Below are 18,165 nucleotides of genomic sequence, written 5' to 3'. Positions count from 1 at the left end.
GCCGCAAAAGATTATTCCCTGTATAAATTAGTAACATGGCCAGTTCTTATTCTCCAGGATCCCCACACCTTTTGGTAAAACAAATTTTTTTCTTCAATATATTGCACTCAAAAATAAAACATATATATAACATATAATATAATATAATATAATTAATATAATAAATGTCTGAATATTTATTTTGTGAGCATACTGTAACTAGAATTAAGTCTTTTTTTTTTACAGACCTGAAAAAAAAATGCCTTTAAAAATTCCCGGACACTTCCAGCTTTTCAATGACCATGTGAACCCAGCATCCACCATCCTTGTCAAACCTTTTCCCAGAGATTTCCCAGACCACAGACGTCTCTTTTCAGGAAGCAGCCTGTTAAGGGGCAGCACAAGGTGTATCTATTAATTCCTCGATTCTAAAAGCATTAACCCTTCACCTCCCTGAATGGGCATTCCCACCTCGCTACGTTCCTGTGAACGTGGGTATTCCGATACGCTGTTCCTGTGGGTTAAAAGCCTGTGTGGGTGATGTTTACATCGCAGTGTCAGTCAGGGCTGAATGTGCGAGGTGTGGAGTTTCATCCCTGGCGGCTGTGTGTGTCTTGAGGCCGGTCTGTTGGCTGTAGCTCATATATCAAAGGGCAGAAGTGAAGGACAGTGAGCACAGGGTTAACATCGGGGCTGAACGGCCAGGATGAATGGAGAAGTCCATTAGTGGGATGCTCTGCGTGTGTGCGTCAGGTTTAAAGGAAGAACTCCCTATGTGTGCGTGTACCACCCGAGGGCCTGCAGCGAGACAGGACACAGCGATCGGGGCAGGGCGTGGACCGCTCGGACACTGAGAGACTATATCCTGTCTCTGGGAAGATGAGGATACACTCAGACGGCCCTCAGGTTAAGACTACAGATTAACTGATAACAAGAACAGCGCCTCTGGGACACACTCACACACAGATCTTAGGTTTCCCAAGGATGAAGAAGACCCTGTCTGTCCCGACACGTCTTCTATGGTTCACTCTCCACCGAACCAAAGGAATTTCACTCAATCAGGACAGAGAGGGTGTCACATTTCCTCTTTTATACCGCCCGGGATCTGGCCGTTCAGAGGGGGAAAAGGCCAAGCAGGGAGTGTCGTTTGAATCTTTACAGTAGGTTTGTCTCTCAAGAGGACAAATGCACACATACTGTACACTCTCTACTGACCTTCCTCGTTCTGCTATCCGCGCGTCTTGAAGAACGAGGATCTGATCAGAGCTGATGATGGTGGATAACCTGAAAATACAAATTAATGTTACTGAAAAGAATAATAAATTAATCTAGCATTCAAAGTTAATCTTAAACACACCAAATATGTAATATTCTGCAAACTCATAATAAAAACTCATAACGTTGTGATGTCTAAATTCACTGTTAGCAATTAAAACAGGTTTTATTTTTAATATATTTACAAAAAAATTATAGAAATTAAATTGGGTGATTATCTGAAAATAAATTTTAGCTTATTGGTATCAAACAATGTTGATATTAGTACATTCCTAATTAATATGTAATTTTGCAAACAAAATATTGAGCTGATAGCTGACAGCCAGGAGTCAAATGGTGAAGTAGCATCCCCAAAAGGAATAGCAAAAAAAAAAAAAAATCATACAGGTTTCATGAAACCGATCTTCAGGCCATGACACGCCAGGCCAACAGAAGGCCAATGACACGTCGTCGTTGTCAGACTAGTTCTGCGGCGTGTTCCACTGGCACTAACTGCCACTCTGTTTGTCGTTATTTTTTGGCCAAATGAGCATGCTGAATTGGTCAGTGAGAGTTCACTCTGATTGGCCGCTCAGCTTAGCAAACTAGTGCATGAGAAGAACGGAAGTGATTAAAGCAAATGGTGGGAAAAACTTTTAGCACTTTGACCACTTATCTACTTACATGGATTGGACAATGAAATGGAAACATTTGGTTTTAGATCACAATAATTTATCAGTATGGTGTAGAGCCTACTTTTGTGGCCAATACAGCATCAACTCGTCTTGGGAATAACAGATACAAGTTCTTGACAGTGGCCAGAGGGAATTTGAGCCACTGAACAGTGGCCAGGTCCCTGGCCAGATGCTGGAGGAGGAAAACATTTTCTGACTTGCTCCTCCAAAATACCCCAAAGAGGCTCAAAATATTTAGATCTGGAGACTGTGCAGGCCATGGGAGATGTTCAACTTCACTTTCATGTTCATCAAAAAGTCTTGCTGTGTGTATTGGTGCATTATCATGCTGTTACATGGCAATGTCCAATGTTTGAACCATTAGGTGGACATGGTCCTCCTAAATGGTTTGGTAGTCCTTGGTAGTGACGCACCCAACAAGCACATTAGGGAATGCCATGATATTGCAGCCCAAACCATCACTGATCAACACCTATGCTTCACTGGGCAATGCATGGTGAATTATTGCGTCATTGCATGCTAATTTCCTGTCACGTGCTTTCAAGTGCCCGAGTCTGTAATTGTGGGTATTGGGACAGGCCCACTGGTAAGCAAGCGTTACTTTGTTTATTCTTTGTATAGCTGGAGTTCTAGCTCTTCCATTGCCACCTGCTGGTATGGAGAGTTACGTCCTAACATGCTGGCTCAGAACGTGTGCTAGTTGGCCACTGACTGTAGTCTTGGCGGTGTGTTCAAGTGCAACTTTTTGGCCTAGATGCAGATGACTGCTAGATTTTGATGTTGATTTGATGGCTGTGCCTTTTAATTTTTTGGAACAAATGGAAAGCCCCACCTTAAACTCACGTCATTGGTTGAGTGAGTGTTGATGTGTCAGTCTGGGCAGAATGCTCAAAGAAAACAGAGCAATGCTTTGATAGCACCACAGAGAGGTTAATATTTACAATCTAAAAATAGCTTACTGGTGGTTGTCAGCATATAAAGTTAGAATGGAGAAAGTATTTAAAGTACTTTAGTAAGATAGGAAGAAGTAAGTACTGTAATTGGCGCTTGCAATGTCAAGGTCATGGGTTCGATTCCCAGGGAAAGCAAAAACTAGTAATAAGAATGTGAATGTGTACCTTGAAATGCAATTAAAGTCGCTTTGGATAAAAGCGCCTGCCAAATGCATAAATGCTAATGCTAAAAGTAACATCAAAAACATTCGACTTCAACTTTAAAGGGCACAGACAGGAAACAGATCACTTACTCTGGCATTAAAGCCTGTTTTTATTTCTGCATCACATCAAAACTTAATCCTTGTTTGCATCCTGTTCAGAAAGCAGAGCGATTCAGCCGCCGTTGTACTGTAAACGCATTCCCTAATTTAAAGCAGCAGCGGCAGCGTCCTTAAGCACTAGATCCCCCTTAATCTAATCCACACACACACGGCTTCTTTAATTCACACCCGAAACCTTCTGCAGGTCATCCTCTCAGCTGCCCTTCATCTTCAAACAAAGGAGCGGAGACTTCTTTATTGATCGCTAACCCCAGAACCACCACCCCAAAACAGATCAAAGTGACACCACTGTCTCAGAGGCTGGACAGGATCAAAGCTTGCAGACTCTGATCCTGATGTGTTTACAATTTTCTAAAGAGGAGAGCAATGAGAGACAGAGGGAAAAACATTAGAGAGAAGGAAACAGAGACGCCGGATGGGCAGAGACACTTTCCGAAAGTGACGGCAGGAGTACGAGAGTGGTGGAATGCGTCACAGAAAGACAAGAAAGAAGAAAAAAGGTGACCAGCAGAGAGGAAGCGAGCGAGGTGTTTGAATCAATGTCAAACGTGTTCGCTCTTCTCATAAGACACCTATACACAATAATTCCACACTTATAACTATAAGGCGCACACATGTTTTCTGTTGTGGACATAGCAGACACTATCTGACAGTTATTAAACACTATCCTGTGGACTAGAGATGAAACAATTCCTGGGAAAAAAATATTGTTTGGTAAATATTTGTACTGCAACTGCGGTGCATTTAATGTCTAACAACCCCTCTAAAAAAATAAAAGCATAAATGTATTAAATGTGGATAAATTGCAAGGTGCCCAATTGTAGTTGGAGTAATTAGCACTGAATCACTGTAAAATTCGAGAGGAGGAGAAGAAACTACAGTTGGATGTACAAATGAGAGTATTTGCGGACTGTGCACAAAATATGACAGCTTTAGTGCTCTCAGATATGATGACTTGTATTTATAGAATTATACATTTATTATTCATTTAATATATGTGGATGCAATACATACATGTGTATATTACATGAACATATGCTAGTCATTTATATTACATTGGGTCTGTAAGATTTTTTTTTATGTTTTTGAAAGAAGTCTTGTATGCTCAAGGCTGCCTTTATTTGATCAAAGTAAAAAAATAGTAAAAAGAGTAATAGTTAAACATCACAATTCATTACATTACATTAAGCATCATTACTCCAGTCTTCAGTGTCACATGATATTTCAGAAATAATTCTAATATGCTGATTTGCCGCTGAAGAATTTTTCCCCCTATTATTTTCAATGTTGAAAACAGGTGTGCTGCTTAATATTTGTTGTGAAAACTGTTATACGTTTATTTTCAGGATTCTTTGTAAAACGATACGTCTTTGCTGTCACTTTTGATCAATTTAATGTGTCCTTGCTAAATAAAAGTAGTAATTTCTTCTTACTGACCCCAACCGTTTGAACTGCAATGTATTTGAAGACGTACATTATGCCATAACTCCTTAATATCCATTAATATAAAAGTGTTGCAGTACATTCCAAATAAACACATTTTGTCAAGTGAAGTGAACTCCCTAACATCCATCTTGATAGATGACAGCACTGAATACAAGTGTAAAGAGATTTTGTGGTGAGATCACTGAAACCACATCCGAAAGTGGTCATACACACATGTAATATCACGCCTGTAGTGCAAACACTAATTGACAGTGAAGGAACGCCTGCTCACCTGTCAACCATTCACTGCTCTGAACAGATGTTTTAAATGTTGCAGGCTATGTGCGGCTTTATATGACAACCAGCTGAGTGAAAAATTGGATAAGCGCATACATTTGCATTGACAAGACTCGGCAGAACTTCTTCAGTATGTTTAAAATCAACATGCAGTCACACTGATGTACAGCACAGGTGCTGAAGTTTATCTAATAAACTTCACTATTTTTCAAGTAAGCTGCTTTCATTTCATAAAAAAAAGTTAATGTGCGCAAAATATTTTGAGTTTCAAAGTCATGGAAAAAAACTGAGAAATGCTGTAGAGTAACTGTACTGTTAAATGTTTAATAAAATCAAGGCAAAAAAATGATCTATGAGCTCAGCTTGTATGTCATGAACAGCTTTATCTGATTTGGGAGACAGCTGCTTGCTATTGTTTGGATCATCCTTCATACACCTTTCATTTCTTTGGGCTAGGGTGTTATTCTGAAGACACTGTGTCTAAGGACAAATAGATCAATTTAATTAATGCTAGAGATGTGGCCCAGATGGCCCAACAAAAGCTTTTATCAATACATGATGTTATCAGAGGGATAAAGCTTTGAATTCAGAGCAGTACACAATATATTTCAGGGCCTGGACATAGTGGAGCATCAGGACAGATATAAAGGTGTGGTCACATTCGTGAAATGTCAGTGTAATTTCATGGACAAATGTTCCATTGTCAATAGTGTAGCGATGTATGTAGCAAAGCACTTTCAAACCAAGCAGCTCTTCTGTTGGTCAATGTGTCCGTGTGACCTTGAAGCTTTTGCGAAACTTTTTCACCCTCATGCAAATTCCTGATCACGTGGATTCTTATTGAAATGAAATAAAAATTCACTGAACAATGGTAAATGTGCACCTTATTTCTTACAGAAACATGACTTCCATCAGTAGCGCTGGGAGTAAAGATGAACAAATAACTATAAAGAAAACCAAACTTAAACCAATAAAATAACTATAAAGATAACTATAACTATAATAGCATCCACATCAGCAGACAATATTTTTTCTTTATTCTAAGCGCGCACTGCAGTTTTGTCGTCGGACACTTTAAAATGCTTGAGCTCTTAAAGCAGGATGGATTCTGATTGGCTGTCAATGTTTTTAATCGCTCATCAGCAGGAAAAATATCATTCTGAAAGTGATTTCAATTACCGTATATAGTTTCTGTGCCGCTATCGTCATGGTGCCTGGTGTGGACTCTGCTATTCTTTTATATTTACAACGATTTTTAGAACTATATCTTTATTATTATAGGTATCGTCCATTGTGTGAACGGGCCTTAACTAACCAAAACGAACAAAGTAACTTAACTGTGTTGAGAAGAATGTAACAAGTCCCTAGAAGTCGTCCCTGTGGTATTTTATACCTTTTTTTGTAAAAATATTATAGTAAAGAAATATACAGCTCCATGAAGCAGTTTAGGGTGTTATTCTGAAGACACTGGGTTTAAGGACAAATAGATCAATTAAATGAATGCTAGAGAAGATGTTGCGCAGATGGCCCCAAAAAAAGCTTTTATCAATACATCAATACTTTTATCAATACAGTAATTTAATAACTTTAGGTTATAAGAGGCTTGTAGATTGTGAAGATACAGTTTTAAAGTAATTTCCCCAACACTGACCATCAGTTTGAGTTGCATTAGCAAGAATTAGACCTTACCTGTGTGCCACGACGAGAGTGGTGTGGTTGGCACACACCTTAGCAAGAGAAGCCTGAATGTTACGCTCCGTTTGACTGTCTAAAGCAGATGTGGCCTGGAAGTAAAATATGCGAAGCAGGATTAAGTGCATACCCACATCATAAATTGTCAACCTTCAAGAGAGCCTTTACTCACTTCATCAAGCAAAATTATGCGAGGGGATTTCAGGATTGTGCGAGCGATGGCCACTCTCTGTTTCTCTCCACCACTCAACTTCAGACCCCTTTCACCTACTTCAGTATTATATCCTGTCAATAAGAACCAAAGGACTGTTCAGGGAAAAATTAACATTTTGTAATCATTTACACACCCTCATGTTATTACAATACTTTATAATTGAATCTTCCAAAACTGCAATCATTCATGTACACTACCGTTCAAATGTTTGGGGTCAGAAATATGAATACTTTTACTAAGCAAGGATGGATAACATTTTTCAAAAGTGACATTAAGGACATTCATAGTGTTCTATTATATTCTGTTCTTGCTGTGCTGAACAAATTCTTTTAGGAATCCTGGATAAATAAAAAAAATCTCCAGTTTCCAAAAAAAATATTAAGCTGGTTTTCAACATTGATAATAACAAGAAATGTTTCTTGAGGGCCAAATCATCAAAAGCATTAAAAGGTCTTACTGACCCCAAACTTTTGAATGGCAGTGTATGCATTCCAAGGATGTACCTATGCTTTGGCTGCATCATAAAACTTCCAAAGCAATTTCCAATCTAATGCTGCTATTCTGTGAACAGGCAAAATAAATGACTAAATCTAGCTATGAAAATGTAGCGGTCCTCTACCGTCTGGAAGGGATAAGATCTTATGGTGGATATCAGCAGCCACTGCAGCCTCTTCCACTTCCTGGTCACTTGCAGAGATGCGTCCGTAGCGAATGTTTTCACGGATGTTGTCATTGAAAAGGACGGTGTCCTGAGGGACTACACCAATGTAGGATCGGAGGGAGTTCTGTCTCACCTGCATGTATGAAGATGAACATGCCAAGTAAGGTAAGTCATTCAAATAAAATACTTGTTAATCAACTAGAAATTCTGTGTTGTTGTACAGTATATGCAAATGACTGAGGCATTTTGTTTAGACATGTAGTTTTCTAGTTTTTATCTTCACACAAAGACTATCTAGCTGCACGCAGCCCTACATTAGAACAACAGGTGAATCGTGGATAGGTGGGGCTCGAACTTTAAAGTCTTTCACCACCGGAGGGTTTGGAGGTCTCCACTGCCTTTGAAAGTTAAGGAGCCAGGTGCTGATGGGCTATGAAGGGGTCCCAAGCTCTGAAGATCTGAAACCCCAATTATAAAGCAGGGTGACAATCTTCACATGCTGCCTGTTATTGGGAGGGGTGCGGCGATAGACCCCTGCCGAGATCCAAAGCCTGGCAAACTCTGTGAGGCAGTGCCAGCTGACATCAAGGGTTTCGAACGGAATAAAGAGGAGCAGAGACGAGACAAAGTAGGTCTGGAATGGGCACACATTTTAAGGAAGCGCTAAGCTGACCCCCTTTCAGCAATATATCAAGAGTCCCGCTGCGGAGACGGTCTACGTCGTTTCCATCTGAATAACATTTTGATATGTTTCTGCTTTGGAGTAAGTAAAATATGTATTGGCAGCGGCACAAAACAAGCCACTGTTTGACAGAATGTTGACATTTTATATCCTAACAAATTTACAACCATAATGTGCAAAATTTATTTAAAAGCATATGGGACCTTTAAAATTTTCATCATGTACAGTGATTGTGTCTAACAAATTTACAACCATAATTTGCTAAATTGATTTAAAAGCAAGCAACACAATGCCAGATTAGAAATGATCTTCCTCTAGTATGGATCTTAAACTTTTCACCACTTCATTAAAGGTGTGTTCACACTTGTAGTTCGGTTCGGACCCAAAAAAAAAAAAAAGTAGTCCTGGTCCGCGTAGCGTTCACATTGAATTTTTTTATTCCGAACCTAAAGGCATAACGATATGTTCACAACCTGATTGGTTGCATTTTATTAAGTATATTTCGTGACGGAACTTACCGAACATCCAAAACAATGCTGTGTACCGGGCTAAATGTGCTCGTTGTATGTCCATATAATGGAGTTTTGGCCAGCTGAAAACTCGTGAAGAGCTAATAAAATGTGTGAAGGAGTCAAAACAGCAGCAAGAATCCCTCCGTCACACACACAAATGAAGATCTGCTTCGAGGAGATGGATGCCTGTACTGAACTGAGATGGGCAACATTGCAAATATGACGCGAAAAAACAGGTATGCATGAGCATTCGTCCGTGTTGGGTTCATAGATCATTCGTACCGCACCAGAGTTCGTTTGAAAGTGGACCAAGACCCATCTTTTCAGCTTGTTTGGTGCGGACCAGGGTTCAGATGGCAGCGTTCACACTTATGTGTGTGAACTGCACTAACATAATCGCACCAGGGTTTGTTTTAATCGAATCAAACATGCCAAGAGTGAACACACCCTAAATCAGATCATCCAAATAATGTGTCATATTTTGATTAATATACCAATATTTATTAAACACTTTAACTTTTAAATCTCAATCCAGAAATCATTATCGATACACTTTGCTAAATCTAACATTTTCAGTCAAAAGCAGGCCAATTTTAACGTTTGTGTCGAGGGCAAATACACAACAATATTGTGACTGGTCTCATCATACTTCTCCACATTTTGCATTGCAGAAGAACGAATGCTGGTTATACTGTATATTAAATCAGGGGTGTTCAAAGGTCTAGTCTCGGTATTTTCGGCGGGGGTCCGGACGATAATTTTTTGCAACAGTTAGCTATAAAATTCCATGTGGACTGCAGCAGTACTTTGAAGAAAAATCCGGAGTGTTCAAAATAGTCCAGGATGAGGATATTGGTGCCAAAGCGTTGGGGTGTCTGAATTTAACTCCAAAAATATTCAAATGCAAAAGCAGGAAAATGGGGCTTTGAAGTCATAACTATTAGAGGCAATGTCAAGGCATCTTATCCGAAGAATAAACAGAAATGTGCAGACAAAGTCTCTACAAATCAATATTCAATTAAGGGAGATTATCCATACAGATTAGATATTGTGGCAATGAGGTCATAGCACAGATATCACCAACCCAATGATTGTCTCAGCTTGATAGTTATGAACTTGTGATAACATCTAATATGTTCTCTGTGTCCTAATGTCCCACAAGAGCCTTGGCTGTTATACTGCAATTAACCAAATCTGTTGTCTGAACTTTGGTGCACGCATACAAATGAATCAAAGATGTTTCAGTTGATTATTAAATAATTTGGCAAATGTACTGTGATTCACCACAACACCATAACAACGTAAATGCATAGAAGTGGAGGGAGAGTTCAGACTTTTAGACAACAAGCAATTAAGTCTGAAAAAAGACCATCCAACCTGCTGTAGTTCGCCCAAACTAAGCCAATTTTTGTAAGACCCAATGTAGATAATTCAGCCTTTTATAGTCTATATTTGTGTCTGCATATTAAGCCGGGATAGGACAATTATTTAACATTTTAAAATGACACACTTCAGCTTAGAGAAAAGTTTTTTTTCTTTTCAACTCGGCTCAGAAAAACTGACCCAACAAACCTCAATAAATGTACAAACAGAATCGATCTAACTGCTGTAAGAAAAACTGACCGTAATCTTACCCACAACAAGGGAAACACAAAATTATTCTTAGATCACATTAAAGAAAAGCCCCCGTCTCAAAGCGCTGATAATAACAGAGCGAGAGAGAGAGAGCAGAGCGTGTGGTGCTCTGGCTGTTCAGTCGACCATTAATCCATGTGGCGAGTGGAACCAGCCTCAGTGTTTTCACTTCAAACGCCTGACGAATTAGATCTCCCTTTGAAGTTTGCTTTTTTGTTTTTTCTTTTGTTTATTTTTCGCCTGTTTTTTTAGTGCGCTTAATTCGCCATCTTTCCATTCCTTCTTCCCATTCATTTGGCTCTTAAAAAAAGTCAATGTCCTTAATTTATGAACTAATTAACATCAGACTGGGCCGGGTGAGAGAGGGCTTACTGCAGCCATGTGAAACACAAATGGCTTCCCAGGTCTTTATGGGAGTGCAGCATCTGTCCCCTCACAATACAACTTTTATCCTAAGAGACGGCACTTTCCCTCTGGTTTCCGGTTCTATTTGCAACAGTATTCTCAATCGTTTTGAGAAGAAAGAATTAAAAGAAGTGAAAAGTCAGCACGTTTATGCCATTGACGTAAAAAAAAAAAAAAAAGTCTAAGAAGAAACAAATTACCGGTTGACAAGATTGGCACAATTATACATAACAATATTTTGGAAATACTGCACTTTTAGTGAAAATCCATCCTCTCACGCATGATTAAGACATTTAATTTCGTTGTCATTTAGATATTGACTGTATTTGAGTATCTTTTCCTTCTTGCGATCATAAACGCCATTTGAAACTGATTCAGGTTGCTATCAGGGAGGAACACTGGACTCTCTCTAGTCTTCAGACAGACTCATATACAGTACTATACAACAGTAGTGAGTGACTAGTCAAGTGGTTCTACCACTAGCCTGAGTCAACTAGTCACAGATCACATACTGTATATTCAGTTGCACTTCTATGCTGACAGGAGATGAGGTGTGCTGGTATATTTGTGTGTTTGGAGTGTAAAGGTCCAATATATTTGGAATTACAAGAAGTGAAAATAAAGTGAAACTGGAGTGCTTTGCGCTCCCAATATAGCATGCAAGCAAACTACACTTTAAAGTGGACTTTTAAAACACACAAGCCAAAACTGTTGCAAACTGCTCAGAGACCCCGAGGTCTCTAAATGCTGCCCAGAGGCTGACAGAAAATAAAAGCGAGTAAGACATCCATTTTGTACTATTTATGACAAAGCAAGCATCAATGGCAATAAGCAAGATTCGATTACACATGACACACTCTTCTCAATTTGCCCACCATGCTAAAGCTGCACAGTGTATCATTTATATCAGATAAATAATATTTGTATTTGTCGACTAGTAAAAATGAGTATTCATGCACACAAGTACACAAGGACCTGCATTTCAAGTCACTTAATGGTACCAATTCTTAAATAGCACATTGTTTAGATGTTGCCTTTTATTCAAGTTATGCAAAATAAGGCACATATTACCGTTTACCCTTGAATTTCATATGACTAATCTGCATGTGAAATGCAGTTACAGTGCACCATTTTTTATGCCACGAAATTTTCGTTTATATAGTAGAACCTTGGGATATAATAGAACATCATTTTCTAGTTTATTTGTGACACTAAGTCAACTGGTTATGCGTTTCACATGGCACAGCACGTCTAGACCCTCAGACGGGGGAAACAGGCCATATCAGATGCTCAAAAATGAGAGAAACCCAAGCAAAACTGTGATATGCAAAACATAAAACATGGTACAATTGAATCCACTTGGCGAGAAGCAGACACAAGTATTGTTCTGCATATCGGACCAGATGTGCGCACAAATCAGGGCTGCAACCGTTTACTTGAAAGGCACACAAAAAAAAAGGCTGGGAGGGAACTACCCATGTGCTCCTAACCTGGACCAAATGTACGCAAAACATCTTGTTTACACGAACCTCCACATGCTGCTCTGTTTAACACTTCACAGGATTGTTATAGACTCCAGTCTCTTCTCCTCGGCAATCCACTAAGTCAGACGTAACATCAATGAAGCACAGTGCCTCAGAAATACAGAGGTTCAGCGGGGGCAAGGGGTCGTTCTCTTTCAGTCTCCTTTCCAGCCTTTCAGTCTTCTGTTTCTTCCTACAGTTAAATGTTATTATGTTACATGCAAAGAAGACAACGCCACAGACAGAAAAATGTATCAAAGGACAGACTGCAGAAACTGGAAAATGTCTCTGGCGACCACTTGCCTTCTGTAAATCAACTGCAAGAGAATCAATAACCTCCTTTTATGAAGTGTTCCATATAGTGAAGTATGACAGAAGCACAGCTGGATCCCAGCATGAAGGGTCATCAAAATTTTACTGCTCCAGCAGTAAAAATCGATGAATGGTTTTCTATCAATAAGGCTGGATTCTAGTACTCTAAAACAAGCAGCTTGGTGACTAAACATGTTAATTATTTTTTGCCAATTAAACTTTTACACTTTAAAAGGTATAAATATTACCTCCGAGGAATATATGTTTACAATGATGTACACTCACATGAGATGAAGAAAAGTACCGGTAGTTTTATTCTAAATAGAGCGGGACGCCCCCAAATGGGAGACGCCATGTTGAAATCACTTGACCAGTCGTGTTATTCAATTGACAGTTACTACTACTACTAATAACAATAATAATATATTCACTTAATTAAGCACAAACCATATACATAAAAGTACAGCTTAGCAAAACATGCAAACCTAGTGAAGCGATAATGCAAACCACAACGCATTGCAGCTCCTATGCCGCAGATCGAGAAAAGCAGCCAGACGCAAACCAGCATGAACCAAACCAAAACAATACATTTCAATTGAATATCCATAATATGAACGTACAGGTGAAACTCGAAAAATTTGAATATCGTGCAAAAGTTCATTTATTTCAGTAATTTAACTTAAAAGGTGAAACTAATATAGACTCATCACATGCAAAGTGAGATATTGCAAGCCTTTATTTGTTATAATTTTGATGATTATGGCTTACAGCTTATGAAAACCTTTTTACAATATTCTAATTTTGAATTTGGGGTTTTCATAAGCTGCAAGCCATAATCATCAAAATTATAACAAATAAAGGCTTGAAATCTCACTTTGCATGTAGTCTATATAATATATAAGTTTCACCTTTTAAGTTGAATTACTGAAATAAATTAACTTTTGCACGATATATTCAAATTTATCGAGTTTCACTTGTATATTGTATGAGATGGAAAGAACAAATTAAATGACAAAAAAAGATAGACAGCCGTTAGAAAACACACTTCATGTACATATAGGCCAGAAGTGTCAGCAAAAGTTTTCTGAGAGGAACAAGTGCCAGTGAAAACCAAACAAAAATTGAAAATCTAATGAGTGCACTGGAAAGTGAACAGGAAATTATTGGTGACAGAGAAAAAGAATGGTATCAGGACACGTCGCAGGCTGAACTCAAACCTAAGTCATCCATTGAAGCACCATGAGCTTGACAAACAACCAAGATTATTACAAATTTCTCTTACAACACTTAATTTTTTTTTTTTTATACAAAAGATATACCAAAATACAAACAAACAAACACTGTGGAGACTGGTATAAACGGCTCTAAACCCAAAGACTTCTCTTATGTATGCATTCATTCAAAAGGTTGGGGTGGTACGATTTAAAACAATTTTTTTTAAAGAAGTCTCTTATGCTCAACAAGGGATTATTTATTTGCTAAAAAACCCAGTAAAAACAGTAATACTGTGTAATAATATTACAATTTAAAATAACCGTTTTCACTTTGAATGAAGTAAAATATAATTTATTCCTGTGATGGCAAAGCTGAATTTTCAGCATCATTACTCAGCGTCACATGATTCTTCAGAAATCATTTAAATATGCTGATTTGCTGCACAAGAAACATTTCTTAATATTATCGATACTAAAAACAGGAAACTATGATTTTTGTCAAGGTTCTTTGATGAAAAGGTTAAAAAGAACAGCACTTATATAAAATAGAAATATGTTTATCATAAATATCTTTACTATTAGTTTTGATCAATTTAATGCACCCCTGCTAAATAATAGTAGTAATTTCTTTAAAAAAAAAGTCACTGGCCTTTTGAATGGTAGTCTAACTCTAATAACCAATGCAAAACACCCAATGGATTAATATCAAAAGAACTAAAGGATGTGTTATTTATAAAGTGCTAGAACGTAACCTATGGTTATTAACCTTCTTCTTCAAGCACACTGTCGGCATGACCGAAACAGGATCATCACGAGCAGTGCTGTCTGTCAGGTGCATGACGTATGTGTGTGTGTGCGAGCGCAGCACAACATGTGGCCCGTCAGCTGTCAGTGTGGTGTCTGTGTTTCTCTGCTCCCATCGCTTACAAGATCAATGAGCCCCAGCGGGCGCCCCCCACCCCAACCCTCCCTGATACACGCTGGCAAACAACTTACATTTCCTACCATCAAAAGCCACTTCTAATTCCTTTGAAAAGAAACAGTTACGACCCTCAAAGTTTCATATTCGAAAAAGTTCCACATTTTAACAAAGCTTTCATGTTAGTCGTTATTAGCGCACTACAATCTTTTCCGTCCCCCCCATCCCCCCCACCTTACGCCAGACCACGTTATTAGTTCTCTCAATCTTGCTTGCGTTTGAGCCGTTTGTTTGTTTTACGAGTCAGGAAACTCAGAGAGAAGGAATGCACTTGTGCATTTATTTCAATGACAACATTCATAAAGCAACACTCATTCAGCTGTGAAGTCGATGAGGAATAGCTCCGACATTTCTGAGTCATATTTTCCCCTCGTCATCTGACAAGATGAATTCAGGTCTCGCATGCAGCTTTCACAGACACGAGGGAGTCAATGCTGCACTGAAAAGGTGGAACCAGTGACAAGCACCAGAATGAAAACAGCCTCGGGGAATTCACTCCATCAAAGGCCTTGGGATTCAAATGTTGATCTATTATTTCCATCAAAGTGCTTACCTGAGAAAATGAGCATGAAGAATGACCAACAGATGTTTCTTGCTAAAAGTGTGCGTGTCTGCTTTGTAGAACATAACAAGATTTGTTGCACAACTGCTTGGTCATGATGACAACTACTTGTATTTTCACTTCTAAAGTTACAGGGAATCTATGAAATACTACCTGGTATAAAACACATAACTTTAAGAGTTTCTCCTCCATTTTAAAGAGGACAAGTGTAAATGTTATAATTTATTCAATTTATAACTTTTTGTCCTGCTACTGTCCACAAAAGCTGTGGTCTACGTGGATATTAAGAGCCAAGTACTGTTAGATTTAGGCCATTTAGGCCATCTCGTTCATAGGCCATTTAAGTAAATTCCCACACAAGCAATGCTTCATATTTTGTATGTTAGTGCCTTGTTGCATTTGTCACAGAAGGCTCAAGGATTGCTTTTTTAGTCACTGTCGCAAACAGCAAAAACATTTGGATGTTCTCAAAACATTGAGAACATTCAAATCTGTGCCTGTAAATTGTTTGTTCTTCGTTGCACAATAGACGAATAACATTCTTTACCTTAAAATTGTAACCTTTCTTACATTTTTAGACACATTTTTATTTCTTTCTCCCAAAGAACTGTCTGATTCATCTAACCTTTAGTTAGTTAAATTTTATTTTTATTTAGCATTGTCTATCGCTGATGTCCACAACCCTGCTAAAAGCCATTTTTAGGCATTATCATCAAACTTTGTCTGTTCGGACTGCAGTTGCCTTTGGCTGTCATAGTAACAATGCAAACTTATGTAGGTTCACTATGCGTGAGACTTCATCAATAAATGTTTTTCCCACTCTTTGTTTATTAGGTCTTCTTGTTTCAACACCTGACCTAACAACCCATCGCACATAAAAAACGACAAAAAACGAACATCAAATATGATATAATCGTTCAGACTGAGGCAACATCGATTTTTGATGCCTGTCTGAACAAGTCCCAAGAGCCAAAGAGTGCATCTCAGTCAAAAAAATACATCTAATAGTTAGTTTCACGCAACATACTTCATATAGTACAGTACTTGGCGAAAGATCTATTCATTTGCCAGCTCATGCTTTAGGAGTCCAAATGCTAATGTTCCAGTGAGTTTAATGAGTTGGATCTGGCCAGTAGTGAGAGGGATGAGATGCTGAACTGATGACAGCTGCTCTATAAAAGTAAATCTCCCCTCATGCCTGTGCTGTGAGAAAGCGCTCACTCCCTATGAGAGTACTGGCACGCTGACCTACCTCATGCTTCCTGCTGCGCTCCAAACACATTAACGCAGCAGGAATGTTTGGCCATCGTCTGCAAGTGTGAAGGCGGTTGTTTGAATGCTGGGTTGTGGTTCATGGATTTGACATGATACTGGAGAGGCTGTGAATGCGTGTGTAGGAGAGGATGAGAGAGATAGGACAATTTACTTGTCAGCAGTACTTCCTCCATGTAAATGCCAAACCACAGCTTCCATCTCCAAACACTCTCAGCCAATCGATTATTTCAGCTCTCTCAAGAGCAGAAGCTCACGGGAGGTTGCATAAACCAAGTTTCCTGCACTACTATTCAGGCACTGTGTCGCTATTAAAGCACCTTGACTAAGCAAATAAAAAATAAAAAAATGTTTGGGGTCAGTATGATAAAAAAAGAAAAAAAAGAAATGCCCTTTATTTTAAGCTCTATTCAAAGAATCCTGAAAAAATTTGTCAGTTTCCACAAAAATACTGAGCAGCATTAACGGCAGCTCCATTTAAATGGAATTTGCTCCAAACGAAATTGAAATTACAAACTCTGGTGCCTATGGAACATTTTAAATCTATTATTCAATCACTTGAAGAAGACTCACTGATTTGCAATTGTTTTTAAGTGTCTTAATTGTATATTTGTCGTTTCAATTTGTAATTTGTGACTGTAACTGCTGTCCATTCTTGGCCAGGACTCTCCTGTGAAAGAGATTTTTAATCTCAGAGAGATTTTCCTGGTTAAATAAAAAAAATTAAAAATAACAAAAACGGCTTTCAACATTGATAATAAATGTTTCTTGACCAGCAAATCAGCATATTATAATGATTTCTGAAGACTGGAGTAATCGCTGCTGAAAATTCAGCTTTGCCAATACAGGAATAAATTACATTTCAAATATGTTAAAAATAGAAAAGAGTTACAGTAAACGCAGCCTTGGTGAGTATAAGAGACTTCTTTCAAATGTTTTTTTCATGCAAGTACAATAAATAAATAGATTGTTACAGAAAATGATTGTCATGTAATGGCCAGTTACTAATACATGTCTGACATTAATATTATATTCTATAAATAAAAAATAAAGGGCCAAAATCAACTTTTTTAAATGCTAAAACTGAATTTTGGCTCATGAAAATTCATTTTCAGATTTGATGCGAGTGTTAGGTGAATGTTAACACAGATAACCTAAATATAAATGAAAAGAATCCTCTAATATTGGATGTTCGGTTTGGATTACCAGGTTGCATGTAAACAGTTTATAATGAATGCATCTCATTATAAACAACTACTCGTTCCCCTCCCTTCTATATTATAAATATTTGCAAAATAGATCACGCCATGCTGCGCAGTCCTGTGAGTAAAGGTAACACAACCTTCTGTCCTGGATCAGACCAGCAGTCCAGAAGTGAATCTAGCAGTTGTGAGCAGAGATCAGCTCTGTGCAAGAGGCCACCGTCTCCCTCAGGACACTGGAGTAAAAGCAGCGTACAGCTCCAGATTCATTATTTACGTCTCTCTCACTATGATTAATTCACAGGGGGCAGGTTTACTTGGAAATAAGAGGGAACCGTAAATCATATTCCCAGAACATTGTCATGTGTAGTGGA

The 18,165-nt window shown here is 38.4% G+C and overlaps 1 protein-coding gene across 1 annotated transcript in view; it reads right to left on the bottom strand.

Annotated features, from left to right (window-relative positions):
• The window catches only part of abcb6b (ATP binding cassette subfamily B member 6 (LAN blood group) b), a 31,900-nt gene that overhangs the window by 3,038 nt on the left and 10,697 nt on the right, over positions 1-18,165 (bottom strand). The window contains exons 14-17 of the mRNA XM_079618673.1: positions 7,452-7,626; positions 6,791-6,903; positions 6,616-6,710; positions 1,195-1,263 (exon numbers count right to left, since the gene is read on the bottom strand). Coding sequence (XP_079474799.1) covers positions 1,195-1,263; positions 6,616-6,710; positions 6,791-6,903; positions 7,452-7,626 — 452 coding nt within the window. The remainder of the gene's footprint in view (positions 1-1,194; positions 1,264-6,615; positions 6,711-6,790; positions 6,904-7,451; positions 7,627-18,165) is intronic.

The sequence above is a fragment of the Phoxinus phoxinus genome (genome assembly GCF_949152265.1).
Source record: "Phoxinus phoxinus genome assembly, chromosome: 7".
Lineage (NCBI taxonomy): Eukaryota > Metazoa > Chordata > Actinopteri > Cypriniformes > Leuciscidae > Phoxinus > Phoxinus phoxinus.
The sequence above is the reverse complement of the archived record's forward strand: the minus strand, read 5'-3'. Positions and strand labels throughout refer to the sequence as shown.